The 15910-nt window shown below is 44.6% G+C and overlaps 1 protein-coding gene across 1 annotated transcript in view; it reads left to right on the top strand.

Annotated features, from left to right (window-relative positions):
- Positions 1-13916, top strand: part of cul9 (cullin 9) — a 32345-nt gene extending 18429 nt beyond the window's left edge. The window contains exons 23-45 of the mRNA XM_084735288.1: positions 1088-1273; positions 2091-2120; positions 2677-2813; positions 2981-3163; positions 3265-3422; positions 3515-3713; positions 3809-3980; positions 4074-4219; positions 4372-4498; positions 4614-4819; positions 5199-5458; positions 7508-7625; positions 7842-8090; positions 8523-8663; positions 8827-8991; positions 9472-9635; positions 9729-9822; positions 9924-9998; positions 10263-10373; positions 10489-10606; positions 10705-10838; positions 11489-11580; positions 13125-13916. Of these exons, the coding sequence (XP_084591414.1) occupies positions 1088-1273; positions 2091-2120; positions 2677-2813; positions 2981-3163; positions 3265-3422; positions 3515-3713; positions 3809-3980; positions 4074-4219; positions 4372-4498; positions 4614-4819; positions 5199-5458; positions 7508-7625; positions 7842-8090; positions 8523-8663; positions 8827-8991; positions 9472-9635; positions 9729-9822; positions 9924-9998; positions 10263-10373; positions 10489-10606; positions 10705-10838; positions 11489-11580; positions 13125-13347 (3488 nt within the window). The 3' untranslated portion in view covers positions 13348-13916. The remainder of the gene's footprint in view (positions 1-1087; positions 1274-2090; positions 2121-2676; positions 2814-2980; positions 3164-3264; positions 3423-3514; positions 3714-3808; positions 3981-4073; positions 4220-4371; positions 4499-4613; positions 4820-5198; positions 5459-7507; positions 7626-7841; positions 8091-8522; positions 8664-8826; positions 8992-9471; positions 9636-9728; positions 9823-9923; positions 9999-10262; positions 10374-10488; positions 10607-10704; positions 10839-11488; positions 11581-13124) is intronic.
- Positions 13917-15910: the final 1994 nt, after the last annotated feature.

Below are 15910 nucleotides of genomic sequence, written 5' to 3'. Positions count from 1 at the left end.
ATAGACACACACACAGGTACACACACACACACACACACACACACGCACACACACACACACACACGCACACACAGACACACAGACACACACACACACACACACACACACACACACACACACACACAGACAGACAGACAGACACACACACACACACAGACACACAGGTACACACACACACACAGACAGACAGACAGACAGACACAGACAGACAGACGACACTCGGAGCTCTCATACACTGGGCGTTTCTCAATACCAAGTACGCCAAGTTCGGACTTAGCAAGTTCGATCTGGGAGTCCAGTCTCTCGAGGACGGGAGGACACAGGACGGTCATTCTGCTATTGGGACAGTAGCGTACTTGATGATGTCACCATCTCAGCTCGTCTTGGCTTACCCACTTCCAGTTATTTTCACCATTAATGTATATTTGAAATAAAACGAAATATGATAAAAACACAACCCTGTATCTTTTGGTTTAAATGTGCGGAAAACAAATTATATCTTGTTTTACTTCAGAGACGTCAGAGCCAGCGGCAGATTTCAAAACGTCACGCCGGGATAAGGCTGTTTTAGCGGGTTAACATAAATGCTAACAGCCCGGTCATCTTGCCAGCTGGCGAGGTATGCTGGCCGTCCCGTTAGCAGGACGACACATCTCCGAAAACGTCGGAGCAAATTTTAAACTACGCGCTATCGTGATGAATCGATGACAGATTTGAAGTTTTAATGTGTACATTCTCGCATAAAATAATCTTAAAATTTCATTCCATGGTACTAAAACAGTAATATTTCAACACTTGTAACTTAAAGTTGTGGGTCCTCTCCTCTGCCATTGTTGCTACGAAATGCATTCTGGGATACGTGGCTGCCCCAAGTCCGCACAAGTCACCACCCCATGCATCCTCGATAAAACGGGCGGGGCAAGAACACATCCGGGTATTTGACTGTACTTGGCGAGATGCGGACTTTTGAATTGGAACAGTACTTGGACTGAGACTGATGACGTTTCTCAAGAACACAAGAACACAAGAACAGAGAAGAACGCATGTTGAGAAACGGCTACTATAAATTCTCTGTGTGTTTACCCAGAATCCTCGGTGTCCAGCCCTCTGTCCTGGCTGCTCAGTGAGTACCTGGATAACGCCGAGTCAGCTCGCCGCTGTAAGAGCCGGGCGGCCATCTTTAACTCCAGAGTGAGGCGACTCACACACCTGCTGGTCCACGTGGACACGAGCCGGCTGGACAGCGAGGAGCTCAAACCGCCTGTCAAATCCAGTGAGTCTCTACTTCCTGCTTATACACACACACCAAACATGGCGCTCACACTGTGACATCATGGTGACATCCTCAGTCTGATGGATCGAGAAACAAAAGATACAAAAAAATTAAGTATAGATCAACTTATTTAAGTTGTGTGAAGAATCGGCTGCAGACGTATTGATCACACCCTGAGTGCGACTCTACAGGACGATTATCTGAGTCATTTAGAGAAGGAAGGAAGAACAAACATCTGAGTCACACAGCAACTAAAATACTGTTTAAAACATAAAAAAATACAAAAAACCATCCTCTGATGTTCAGTATAGACTGTGTCCTTTGTGGCTTTTGGACTAAAGATACATTAATTAATTAGTTTGACTTGATTCGTTGTTTTCATACAATGTGTTACATGTCAACAATATTTTAAATGCACATAAAATGTGGCTGACTAAAACAGACTCGGTCTCTATGATAAGCTAAGCTCTGTTTTCCTTTTTCCAGTCTTCATGCTAAGCTAAGCTAAGTCTGTAGCTGACATGAGTTGATTCAGTTCGTAGAAGGTAAATGAACACGTTGCTGACTGAAGCAGAATCTGAGCACAGTTCTGTTTGTTCTGTCTGGAAAGAGGCTGAGAGATGATCAAGGTAGAACTGAGTCATTCTCTGCATATACAACGTTCTGACTCATCATCAGACGGACGTCTCTAAAGACAGTGAAGTAGACACGGCGTGCCGTCGTGCGTCGTCTCTTTAAGACAGCCTGATGTTTTGTGACATGTAGAACCAGAGGAGTGTTGAGTTCTGAGTGTTTAAAGAGTTCTTTTTGTTTCCAGAAGGTCTCAACAGAAGCAAAGAGCTGAAGAGTAAGTAACAGCTGACTTCAGAGGCCATTTTGTTTGTTTACACTCTGCTCTGTGACATCTCATGTGTCCACATGAGGACAGGAAGTCATCACTCCGCCCCCTGCTGGGTGACCTCGGATAACCTGCTGACGTTAGAGAGAGCGTTCGGTGTTGCTCTGTATTTTTGTTTGTCCTGTCTGTGTCTCAGCTCTGATTGGTTCCTGCTGAAGACCTAAATCTCCTCTCAGATGTACAGATTAATGTTAAAGAAGGTTTGATCAGAGCTCGTCCAGCAGGGGGCGTCAGCTGACACGTTCTCCTCCTCGTCTGAACTGACTGAAACATTCACTCCATCTTTTTCTTTCAGTTTTGGACTGCTCTTATTTTGACTGGCCACACGGATGTGTTTTCTTTTCAGATGGAAAAGAAGGACAGAGCAGCGGCACGGCTTTCTTTCTCTTTGAGTTTTCTGTTTGTGGCTGCAGCAGTTTGATCATTTCTCTCATTTCTCTGATTCTGTTCAGCAGCAGCAGCAGCTTCTCTCAGAAAGTCTCACTGTTTATAATCTGTCTTCCAGACGGCAAAGAGGGTAAAAACAAAGACTCCACCGCCGCCTCTTCGTCCTCCTCATCCTCCTCGGCCAAACCGAAAGTGAAGAGCAGCAGCAGCATCGCAGGCATCGCCCTCTGTTGGCAGGGAGTGGTACAGCGACAGGTACCTTTTATTTAGTTTACACCAAGCAAGTTCTACTTTAAACCAGGCTTAACTCTGGTCTAAACTAGTCCTATTTCTGTCTTAAAACACACTTATTTTTCTTTTAAACTAGGCTTAACTTATTAGCAGGCTTAAATCTGAACTTAAACCTGACTCCTCCCCCTCAGGTGAAGAAGTTTCTGGAGTCGAGCTGCAGTCTTCCGGACTTTGTGGAACGTTACCGCAGTCTGTACCTGCGGCTGAAGAACGCCATGGAGGAGCTGTTTGGACAGCAGACCGCCTTCGTCCTCGCCCTGCGACACGGTTTCTCCGCTGCGCTCCTGCAGCTCTCCATCCTCAGAGCCATGCATGTGAGTTCAGTCAGGTTTAAGTATCTGCTGCCTGCTGCTGTGTGTTGCTCAGGTTAATCTCAGGTGACCTGTGCTGTGTGTGATGTCGTCATGTCGTGCAGGTGAGCGAACGTTTCGCTCAGTACATCGATCAGATGATTCAGGCCAGCGGCGCAGCGTGCGGCAGCGTGGAGACTCTGGAGCGGCTACAGCAGTTTCTGGAGCCGATGCTCTTCCTGTCGGGGCTGGAACTTGCCAACACCTTCGAACACTTCTACAGGTGTGAACATCATAACACCAGCCTGAGGAGCGTGTGAACGCACCAGCAGGAGGTTCTGAGTTCTGACACCGAGACGTTCTCTGTCTCTGCAGGTACTACCTGGGTGACCGGCTGCTGGCTCAGGGGAACGTGTGGTTGGAGACGGCAGTCATCGATCAGATTGGCAGCTGCTTCCCGAGTCGCTTCCCTCAGCAGATGTTGAAGAACCTGAGCGAGTCGGCCGAGCTGCAGCAGGAGTTTCACCTGTACCGCCTGCAGCAGCTGGACCGCTGCCTGCAAGAACAAGACCAGGTCAGAAAAAACCCACCAAGTCTCCTCAGAGTTACCTCAGTTTAGAGGTGGAGTTTAATTCTTCAATGCAGTGTGTCCTCTCGTTGTTGCCATAGATGATGGAGGAGGAGTGGGCGGAGTCAGACGAGGAGGCCGAAGTCCAAGTTCTGGTTCTGTCTCCACGCTGCTGGGCTGTCTCCTCGCTCTGTTTCCTGGATGAACCCACCAAACATTTTCCAGCTGAACTCTGCTCCTACCTGAACCAGTTCACCCAGTTCTACACGCACAGTAAGTAACCAGGCTCAACTCTGGTTTAAACCAGGCTTATTTCTGTTGTAATATGTGTGTGTCTGTAATGTGTGTGTGTGTGTGTGTCATCAGGTCAGTACATGTACGGTCTGAGTCACTCAAAGCCTCGCCGGCTGCAGTGGACGTGGCTCGGTCACGCTGAGCTGCAGTTTGGCTGCTGGACGCTTCACGTCTCCACGCTGCAGATGTTCATCCTGCTGCAGTTCAACAGCCAGGAGGTAACACACACACACACACACACACACACACACACACACACACACACACACACACACACAGTATTTAGCCTTTAATGTTTGGATTCTAAATTAATTAATTTGTTCCTCTGTGGTGCGTTCACTGACAGTCGTCTCTCTGTGTGTCTCTGCAGGAGGTTGGGGTGGATGCTCTGCTGCAGGAGACCGGCCTGTCTACAGCTGTCTTGCTCCACGCTCTGCTGCCACTTATCAGTGACGGAGGACCGCTCACCTGCAGCACGCCCAGCGAGCCCACTCAGGGTCAGACACACACACACACACACACACACACACACACACACACAAACACAACCTGTCATCATCATCCTCCTCCTCCTGTCTCACTCACCCCTCCTCCTCTTCTGTCTGCTCTCAGGTGTGCTACAGCTGAACCAGCAGGTGGTGTCTCACAGTCTGGAAGGTGTCCCTGCGTCGGTCCAGCTTCTGCCCAGACAGACGTACTTGAACGTGGACGAGGACGCTGCAGGGACACTGGAGAGGAAGAGGAACTATATCTACTGTCTGATTGTCCACATCATGAAGCAGGAGAAGGAGATGCACATCGACAACCTGGTCTTCAAGGTCAGAGGTCACACAGAGAACACGCCCACACACCCATACCTGCTCAGACCACACCCACATCGCTGAGGCCACACCCACACTCATTTAGACGTGACTGAGATGGATTTTATGAACATCCGTAAAATCATGTACAGTGTACCAACAGGCTCAGAATAATCCAGTGATAGCAGCTGCTGTTGGCGGTGTAACCATGGAAACGGACAACTGACAGTTTATCAGGAAACTGAATAAACTACAGTTGACTTTACAGCTCCAGAGCATCATGGGATCTGTAGTTCCAAAATCTAAATACATTTTTATTGATATCCTCTAGTGCCCCCCTCAGGACAAACATGACACGTGTATCTCTAAGAACCGCTCTGTTGTCCGTCCCCCGCAGGTCCTGGACTCGTGTCAGAAACAGGAAGCGTCTCGCTCTCCGGGTGCCGGCCGTTTCAGCTGCAGCACCAGCGACGTCCTCTCCTGCATCATGCACGTCATCAGCAAAGGCTGCGTCCGCCGCAACGAGGAGAACCCGCACATTGTGGAGTTCCTGCCGGAGGACCCGTCCACGCCGCAGAAAGGCCAGGCCCAGTTCTCCTTCAGCCGCGCCGAGATCAGGAAGGACGCCGCCGCCGCTGACAGCGTGGCCGACATCAGGTGTGAGCGTGACCTCTGACCTTACACACAGGGTTAACTCATCATGTTGTTTAAGTGAATGTAGGGAGGAGCAGCAGCCTTCATCACAATCATCATCCTCATCATCACCCTCAGCCTGTCCTCTGTTCTCAGTGTGGTTTTAAAGGACTGTTCCACTGTTTTCCTCTTTCAACCTGGAATATTCATCCGTTTTCATGTTGTGGGTTTTTTATTATTAAAGCAGTCGAGATCAGAGTCTGTGTCAACGTTCAAACATGGCCGACGCCCCAATCAGACGCAGTGAGCTCTCAGATTTAAACACATTTGTTCTGCAACAGCTGCAACAGTCAGTCGATCAATTGATTAGTTGTCAACTACAAAATTAATCTCCAAATTTTTGCCAGATTGATTACTAGTTGAAATTTAAGTCCAAACATGTGAAAACAATTTTCACGTTTGGACCTAATTTTCAAATGACAAGGTTGTTTTGAGTCATTTTTAAAAGGAAAAAGTCCAAATTCCTCTGATATCAGCTTCTTAAACGTGAATATTTTCAGTTGAACAATGGGGGGCGAAAACGCAAATAATATCAGGAGCTTTTCTGCTCTGAGTTGAATAATTCTTCAGTGCGAGGCGTTCAGAGCGTTCCTGCACATCCGTCTTGAGTCTAAAGCACGAGGCGTTTAGGGTACATTAACAGGATGAGAAACGTTTCCTGCCTGTAGAAAACTACTTGAAAAAGATGCCTCTCTCTTTAAAAAACTGCTCTGTCTGGTCGGGGTCATACATTTTGTCTCACAGCTCGGTCATTTCCTGGTTATTTCCCAGAAAGTTTCCTGGAAAACAAAACTATGATTTGGCACTAACTGCATGTAAAATAGAAATTTCCTTGAAAGAAAAGAGTTCTTTCAGTCTTAATTAATAAGATGAGTCATCGTTACTTATATTGGACCTACAGACCTGCCGCTAAAAGAACCCGTGTAACCATATTAGTTAATTGGAATTCATAAAAGTGAACTTCTAATGAATATAATTCTCATGTTATTATTCTCTCCAGGAAACTTGAAGGCAATAACTGTGAAATCAGACTGAGCTGTAAAAATAACCTAAACGTGATCATTTCAGCTTCTGTTCTCTCAGATAAAAACAGATCTGAGTTCAGGTTTTGTTGTATTTAATTTGTTTTATTTCTCAGTTCACTTTCAAACAAAAACCAACAGTTCATGAATCCACTTCGACTCTCTGACGTTCTGTTTTTCCTCCAGAACAGCCAAAGTGTATAAGAATGTTTAATTTTCTATTAAAAGAAAATAAAGAAGAGTTTAAACTTTGAATCCTGCTTGCTTTGACTCATTTTATAATAATTAACATTATGATTAATTGATTGTTTTGAGTGTAATTTATCTTTAAATTTAAATTTCAAACAAATAAACTTTAAAGTTGATCAACCTGAGCTGTAGTTAATTTTCTGTTAATCACTTTGTACACAAACAGACGTTTGAGATGTTTTATTTGAATAAAATACAAACTTCATTTTAATAAGAGAGACAAACTGACGAAGTGTTTTAGACGTCTTTAATTGTGTGAAACTTAAACTCAAGTCAAACAGCAGTGTATAAAACTGTCATTATCAATATTATCATTCAGTGTTTTTATTGATTTTACAAATATTGTGCAATCAGTTTTCAATAAGATGGACATAGAAACATAAAAACATGAATTATAAAAAGATTAAACTGTAAATGAAGACTTTAATACAGAAAAATAATCATTTAATGACTAAATAAATCAAATAAAAACAGAACCATTATCAGTGTTTGAGAACCAAACAACAAACTGTTTCCTGATGTTGGTGAGAAGTTTTAAAAGTTTAAGAGTTTTTAGGCCAAAGACATAAAAATCCTCAGAGACTCATCTGTTTTGTTTTTCTCACCTGTCCTCCGTCTGTCTGTTGTTCTTGGTGTCTCGTTTTTCTCTGCATGAAGACGAGACAGACAGACAGAATTCACCACCAGCATGTTTTCTTTTTCCTCTCGTGGTTCTGACGTCACGGTTCTGTGTGTGTTACAGTCTGATGTCGGCGCCACGGCAGTTCGAGGACGGCGTTCTGGACGCAGTTCTGTTCTCGATGGGTCGGACAATGACTCAGGAGGAAGTCCGTCAGCTGATGCAGAGGACTGTCCAGCAGGTCAGACTGTCAATAAAGTTTGTTTGACACGGACACAAAACAACCACAGACCAACAAAACACAGACTCGTGGTTTGTGTCTCTTGATGTTTTGCCACCACAGTCTTTAAACTGTCATGTGTCTTCATCAGTCTCAGGTGTGTCCAGGTGTCACCCAGGTGTTTTTAGGTGTGTTCAGGTGTCAGATAGGTGATCTCATCCCTCTCTGTCCCCTCAGGTGTCGGGGACTCTGAGTCTGGACCTGGACCGAGCGGAGCACCTGCTGGTTCACTGTAAATGGAACGTAGACCTGTTGGTGCAGCGGTACACGGACGACCCCGACGCCCTCATCATGGCCGCCGGCCTCAAGTTTAGAAACCCTCAGCCGCCCCCGAGCCCCGCCTCCACCTGCCCCGTGTGCCTGGGGCCCCGCACCCCCGCCACCGAGCCGGTCCCCTCACTGAGCTGCATGCACTACTGCTGCCGGGTCAGAACTCACACTCACACACACACACACACACACACACTCTCAGGTGTAGTTCAGGTGTAGTTCAGGTGTGGTTCAGGTGTGGTTCAGGTGTAGTTCAGGTGTGGTTCAGGTGTAGTTCAGGTGTGGTTCAGGTGTGGTTCAGGTGTAGTTCAGGTGTAGTTCAGGTGTGGTTCAGGTGTAGTTCAGGTGTGGTTCAGGTGTAGTTCAGGTGTGGTTCAGGTGTAGTTCAGGTGTGGTTCAGGTGTGGTTCAGGTGTAGTTCAGGTGTAGTTCAGGTGTGGTTCAGGTGTAGTTCAGGTGTAGTTCAGGTGTGGTTCAGGTGTAGTTCAGGTGTAGTTCAGGTGTGGTTCAGGTGTGGTTCAGGTGTAGTTCAGGTGTGGTTCAGATGTGGTTCAGGTGTGGTTCTGACGTCTGTGTGTCTGTCCTGCAGTCATGTTGGCAGGAGTACCTGACGGCGAGGATTGAACAGAACCTGGTGATGAACTGTAACTGTCCAATCACAGACTGCCAGGCTCAGCCCACATCACTCTTCTTCCTCAACATCCTCACAGACAAGGACACCATCTCCAAGGTAACACCATCCTCCTCTGTTACCATGACAACCCGACCTCATGCAGTTTGTTTTCTCAGTGTTTTATTGTCACGTTTGTCATGTATTCTGTAATTTAATCACTGAGAACACACTGCTCTAAGGTTACGTGTATGTTTTTAACATGTTCTGTGTGTTCTGTCAGTATGAGAACGCTCTGCTGCGTGGTTACGTGGAGTGCTGCTCCAACCTGACGTGGTGCACCAACCCTCAGGGCTGTGATCAGATCCTCTGTAAGGAGAACATGGGCAGCATGGGAACCTGTTCCAAGTGCTGCTGGTCGTCCTGCTTCAGCTGCAACTTCCCCGAGGTCAGAGAGCGCGCACACACACACACACACACACACACACACACACACACACACACACACACACACACACAGCTGTAGATGCTCAATGAGACACTCAACTTTGATATCATATCTGCATTTTTACTCTTTCAAGACAAATTTCCAGAAGTTTTAAGTCTTAAAGTGATTTTGGTGATTGAAGAATGATTTTTTTTGTTCCTCCACAGTCTGTGATCAGAACTGTGTCCACAGCAGCAGTCTGTTATACAGAAATAGCAGACCTTAGAAGGCTGTAGCTGACCAATCAGAACTGAGTATTTAACAACGCCGTGTAATAAAAATGTACCAATGTTTACTAAAATCAGGTATCACGTTCCTCCGTTCCTGGAAGACAGTCCTTAAGTTGTAGCAGTTTTCTGTAAAGAGACGAGCTGCCAGCTGTATGTGGATGTATCTGAGCGTTTTCTTGTTAACACAGCGAGCGTTTGTCGCCCCCTGCAGGCGCACTACCCTGCCAGCTGCAGCCACATGTCTCAGTGGATGGACGACGGAGGATATTATGAAGGGATGAGTATGGAGGCTCAGAGCAAACACCTCGCCAAGCTCATCTCCAAACGCTGCCCCAGCTGCCAGGCTCAGATCGAGAAGAACGAGGGCTGTCTGCAGTACGTACGCTACGCCACGCCTGCTGCTCGCCGTCATGTCATACTAACACCTGTAGATGATGATGTCATAACGCTGTGTCACTCTGTCCTCAGTATGACCTGTGCCAAGTGTAACCACGGTTTCTGCTGGCGCTGTCTGAAACCCTGGAAACCGACACACAAAGATTACTACAACTGCTCCGCCATGGTTGGTTCACAGACTGTCACATGACCACAGTCAGCACATGAAACTGTCCAATCAGAGACCAGGAACACGGTTAATGTGTCCTGTTGTTGTTGTTGTTCCAGGTGAGTAAAGCAGCGCGACAGGAGAAGAAGTTCCAGGATTATAACGAGAGATGCACCTTCCACCATCAGGCCAAGGTACAACATTCTGATCAATCTGATTGATTGATTATTGATATTATGATAAGAATTACCACAAAACAGCAGGTTGAAGGAACAGCTGTGTGGACACTGAAGGTTCTAAAGGTTCTGTCTCTGGTTACTTTAACCTCCTGTAAAAGAAAACATGGACATGTGGATAAAAAGGTACAAAGGGAGAATTTAGACTTTTACTGTGAAGGAGCAGGGTGAGTTTTATTGTGAAGGAGCAGGATGTGATGTTAAACTTCCTGTTTGTTTCAGGACTTTGCGATCAACCTGGAGAACAAGGTGTCGTCCATTAATGAAGCTCTGCAGATGAAGTCTCTGACCTTCGTCATCGACGCCTGTAAAGTCCTCGCTCAGGCTCGGAAGGTAACATCATCCTCATCATCTTCATCATCTTCATCATCCTCATCATCCTCATCATCCTCATCCTCCTCGCTCTCTGTGCTTCCTGTGTTCACTGTGCCCTGCTCTGTGTCTGCAGGTGTTGGCCTACTCCTGTGTCTACAGTTACTACAACCAGGAGACGGAGAAGATGGACGTGATGGAGCAGCAGACGGAGGCTCTGGACCTGCACACCAACGCCCTGCAGATCCTGCTGGGTGAGAACCACGTTCTCCATGTTCCAAACAGACCGTCTGCAGCTAGAACTGATGTGTTTACTGGTCTGACTGGTGTGTGTCCTGGTGTTTGTCCTCAGAGGAGACGCTGCTACAGTGCACTGATCTGGCCTCGTGTGTCCGCCTGCTGAAACCAGAACACCTCAACACCGGACTGGAACTGATCCGACGCATCCAGGAGCGCCTCCTGGCCATCCTGCAGCACTCCACACAGGTAACACCAGTCTGAAACCGGTCTGAAACCAGTCCAGTCTGACTAAAAGCCAGTCCAACACCAGTTCACATCTTATTTAGAGAACTATGTAAAACTGGTTTGTTGTAAATATTGTCTGAAGCCAGAGACTTAAATAATCCAAAACCAGTTTTAAACTAATTCAAACTCTTCTAAATGAGTTAACGCTCACTTTCAAAGCAACTGGATTATAACCAGTCTGGAACCAGTTTGGGCTCATTCTAAACCATATTAACAGTTTCTACAGTCAGTTTGATTAAAAAACTGTTCACATCTAATTTAAAAAGCAGTCTTCAATCTGAAACTGGTTTATAGCAAATATAAACCAATTAAAACAGACCCAAAATGGTCTAAAATCAGTTTTGAAACCAGTTTGAGACCAGTCTGAACCAGTTAAAACTGAGTCTTCAAATTAGTTTACTGTCAGTCTGATTTAGAACCTTAAACTGGATTATAACCAGTCTGGAACCAGTTTAAACTCACTCTAAATGTAGTGTCAGTTTGAGCCCCCTGCTGGTTTTAAAGTGAACTGAAAATCTAAACTTTAATGTTGTAGTTGAACCTGTCAGACACTGACTTGAATATTCCAGTTCAGTCGTCTCAGTTTCAGTTTTGTGTTTTTGTGGATTCAGGATTTCAGGGTCGGTTATCAGTCCAAGAGCAGCCAGGAACCAGAATCCACTCAGGCCTCCAACCTGTCCAACCACACCGACACCAACAAAGTGTGAGTACCATCACCAATAAGCACACAGCATCCAGGTCACATGACTGATTCACAGGACTGCAGGAAGTGAACGTGGACGATCATGTGTTTTCTCAACGTTTCTCAACTTGTGTGTGTGTGTGTGTGTGTGTGTGTGTGTGTGTGTGTATGAATGTGTGTGTGTATGAATGTGTGTCTGTGTGTGTGTGTGTGTGTGTGTGTGTATGAATGTGTGTCTGTGTGAATGTGTGTGTCTGTGTCTGTGTGTGTGTGTGTGTATGAATGTGTGTCTGTGTGTGTGTGTGTGTGTGTATGAATGTGTGTGTGTATGAATGTGTGTCTGTGTGTGTGTGTGTGTGTGTGTGTGTGTGTGTGTGTGTGTGTGTATGAATGTGTGTCTGTGTGAATGTGTGTGTCTGTGTCTGTGTGTGTGTGTGTGTATGAATGTGTGTCTGTGTGTGTGTGTGTGTGTGTGTGTGTGTATGAATGTGTGTCTGTGTGTGTGTATGAATGTGTGTGTGTGTGTGTGTGTGTATGAATGTGTGTGTGTGTGTGTGTGTATGAATGTGTGTCTGTGTGTGTGTGTATGAATGTGTGTGTGTCTGTGTGTGTGTCTGTGTCTGTGTGTGTGTGTGTGTGTATGAATGTGTGTGTATGAATGTGTGTGTGTGTGTGTGTGTGTCTGTGTGTGTGTATGAATGTGTGTGTGTATGAATGTGTGTGTGTCTGTGTGTATGAATGTGTGTGTGTATGAATGTGTGTGTGTGTGTGTGTGTGTGTGTGTGTGTATGAATGTGTGTGTGTGTGTGTGTCTGTGTGTGTGTATGAATGTGTGTGTGTATGAATGTGTGTGTGTATGAATGTGTGTGTGTGTGTGTGTGTATGAATGTGTGTGTGTGTGTGTGTGTGTGTGTATGAATGTGTGTCTGTGTGTGTGTGTGTGTGTATGAATGTGTGTGTGTGTGTGTGTGTGTGTATGAATGTGTGTGTGTATGAATGTGTGTCTGTGTGTGTGTATGAATGTGTGTGTGTGTGTGTGTGTGTGTATGAATGTGTGTGTGTATGAGTGTGTGTGTGTGTATGAATGTGTGTGTGTATGAATGTGTGTGTGTGTGTGTGTGTATGAATGTGTGTGTGTGTGTGTGTGTGTGAGTGTGTATGAATGTGTGTGTGTGTGTGTGTGTGTGTGTGTGTGTGTGTGTGTGTGTGTGTGTGTGTGTGGTGATCATTTGACCCTGAAGCTGAAAAGTTGAAGTCTGATCTTTGAAATTCTTCAACTCTCTTGTGAAAATCAGATATTTGTAAACGTTTGGATCAATAATTTAAAAGATATCTGAGCTGATTGATGACTGAATGATTGATGTATTGTTCATTGAATCACATGGTGTTTAATTTTCCCAAAAATGGTTAAAAACAAGTTTGTGGTCTTGTGTTATTTTTTTATTTTTTTTTTATTTCTGAGATTTGGAAAAGAAAAATAAAATAAATGAAAACTGAAAGAAACAAAAACTAAAAATGTTTTTCTAATTTGAGTTCAGGACTAAATTTGTTTTCTTTGTTGTCAGGTCGAAGTCAGAGCGCACGTCAGACTCCGGAGATTCAGACAACAACAACAACACAGGCGAGGACGGTGGCGAGGAGGCGGAGGACGAGGATGACGAGTACGATGAAGAGTACGTCCCCGAGTGGCACGAGGACTACGACGAAGACGACATCGATGAGGACGACTTCTTCTCCGACGACGACGAGTCCGAGAACCTGGAGAGGGACTTCAGCCCCTTCGACTGAACCGGATGAAGAAAAAAACAAAAAGCTCTGAGAGTTGAGGACGAGAGAGGACGAGTCGGGCCCCGCCAACCCTGCCACGGCCCCGCCCCCTCCTCATGACCATCCAACGCCACCTGAGAACATCAGGACAGACAGGAGACGATCAGAGGGACGTCCTCCTTCACCTGAACCCCCCGAACACCGCTGCACTCGCTTTCACTTCCTGTATTTACCTTCTGTGAATTCATCCAATCAGAGCATGGCCGGAGACAACGGTCATGTGACGCCAAAGAAAAAAAAAAAACGGTTCTGAGATTAAAACTTTAAATTCTGAGAGACTAAAAGAGAAAGAAAATCTTAGTTTAGACTTAAAATGAGAAAAAAAGATTCTAAGTTTGACATAAAAGTCAAGATATGTGTTTTTGTTTTTACTCACTGGTCTGAAACCAGTTTAAACCCAGTTTAAACCCAGTTTAAACTAGTCTCAACTCAGTAAAACTGTTTAAGTCCAGTAGCAGTCTAAAACTAATTTGAGCTGGTCTGAAATCAGTTTAAAACCATTAAAAAGAAAAGTTTCAAATCTACAAATACTGTGAGTGTAAACTCAGTCTAAAACCAGTTTGAAACCAGTCTTAAAGCACTTTAAACGCTGTTTGAAACCAGTCCAAACTCAGTTTAAACAAAGTCTGAAACTGAGTCAAACAGTCTGAAGCAAGGTTAAAACCATTCAAACCCAGTTTGAATCAAGTTAAATCCCAATGTGAAACCAGTTTAAACCCATTAAAAAACATTTTAAACTTTAAATTACTGTACACTTAAAACCAATCTGAAACCAGTTTAAAAAAAAGTCTGAAACCAGTGTGAAACCAATCTTAATGCACTTAAAATATAGTTTGAAACCACTTTAAAACTATTATAGACCCAGTAAAACTGAGACCAGTATAATATGATGATTCCAGTTACCAGTCTAAATGAAGGTTGAAACACTCTGAAACCAGTTCAAACCAAGTCTGATACCTGAATTAAATTCAGTGAAAACAAGGTTAAACTAGTGTGAAACCCATTAAAAAGGATAGTTTTAAATCTTATAATCTGGCAGATTTAACACCAATCTAAACAAAACTTGAAATAGGATTAAAACAAACCTGAAACCAGTGTAAACCCAGTCCAAAAACCAGTTCGATTCTGGATTCAAACTCCAGTGAAATGGTTTTAAATCAAATATTTTTACTTAAGTTTCGAACTGTTCTCAGATTTTTTTGCTTCGTGTGAAGAATCAGACGTTGAAAATGTAAATGTTTTAGTTTTTCTGATTTTAATCTCAGAACTGGTTTTGTTTTGGTTTTTTTGTCTCTGTGGCGACTCGGCGGCGTCTCAGCATCTCTCCTGTTCGAACAGCCAGGCTCTGTCCCGCTGTGGACGTCGGTGGTACTGGTGACCGACAGCGGTGATGAAGGATCTTTGTTCTGCAGGAGAACGTCTGCCTGTTTGAGTTAAAAAGGGATTCTTATTAATCTGCAGACTGTTAGTCCATCTCATCCTTTAATCTGTTTGTTCTGTCACGTTCTGCCTTGAGTTTTTACTGATGGAGGAGTTCTGTTGATGATGATGATGATGATCATGATGATGATGATGATGATGATGATGGTGGAGGGTCTCTGCCTTCGTTACAGTAGAATCACTTCCTGTTTAGATTTACTCACAGTTTTTTTTTTTTACGTTTGTAGTTCTGGATGTTTCTATGCATCTGAAGAGAGATTCTGCGGGTTCACTGAACCCTGCGCAGACGTCTGCAGGAGCCTCTGAAGTATCGCTGCAATAACTGATCGATGGATTGATTATCGGCTCGTCGACTGAGCGGAGACTCTGTGTTCTGTCTGTTAGATGAACGTTTGAGGTTCTGAGAACTCCCTGTTCTGTTTTGCTGTAATTTTGAGAGAACCTATATTCATATTGTTGATGTTCTATAATGTTCTTTCTTCGCTGTTGTCAAGCGACTTCAGCTGCAAACTAAATCAATAAAAGCTTTTTCTGCTACTGCAGCTGCATGACGACTCTTTCACACTTCAATAAAACAATTTATTTTAGACCTCAACTGTCCTCAGAACAGTTCTTGGTTCTTCATGGTTTCATTGTATGAAAACAGACGATTGGCTGCAGACTGAACTGCAGACTGAACTGCAGACTGAACTGTAGACTGAACTGCAGACTGAACTGCAGACTGAACTGTACACTGAACTGCAGACTGAACTGCAGACTGAACTGCAGACTGAACTGTACACTGAACTGCAGACTGAACTGCAGACTGAACTGTACACTGAACTGTAGACTGAACTGCAGACTGAACTGCAGACTGAACTGCAGACTGAACACATCGTAAACAACAACAAATCACATACTACAAAAAAGAAAACAAAAATGCAACAATAGGAAAGAATACTTGAGTAAATGTTCTTAGTTACATTCCACCACGGCTCAATAAATCAACAAAGCTTTGATCTAAATATCTCAACGTTCTTCGAGATGAGAACATTTTCATGGTCGTCAGTTCCTTTTAGTTTAAGAGGTTTATTTTACATTTATG

The sequence above is a fragment of the Lutjanus erythropterus genome, chromosome 14, assembly GCF_056507025.1.
Source record: "Lutjanus erythropterus isolate fLutEry1 chromosome 14, fLutEry1.hap2, whole genome shotgun sequence".
NCBI classification, from domain to species: domain Eukaryota; kingdom Metazoa; phylum Chordata; class Actinopteri; order Lutjaniformes; family Lutjanidae; genus Lutjanus; species Lutjanus erythropterus.
This window is presented reverse-complemented; position numbering and strand designations above follow the sequence as displayed.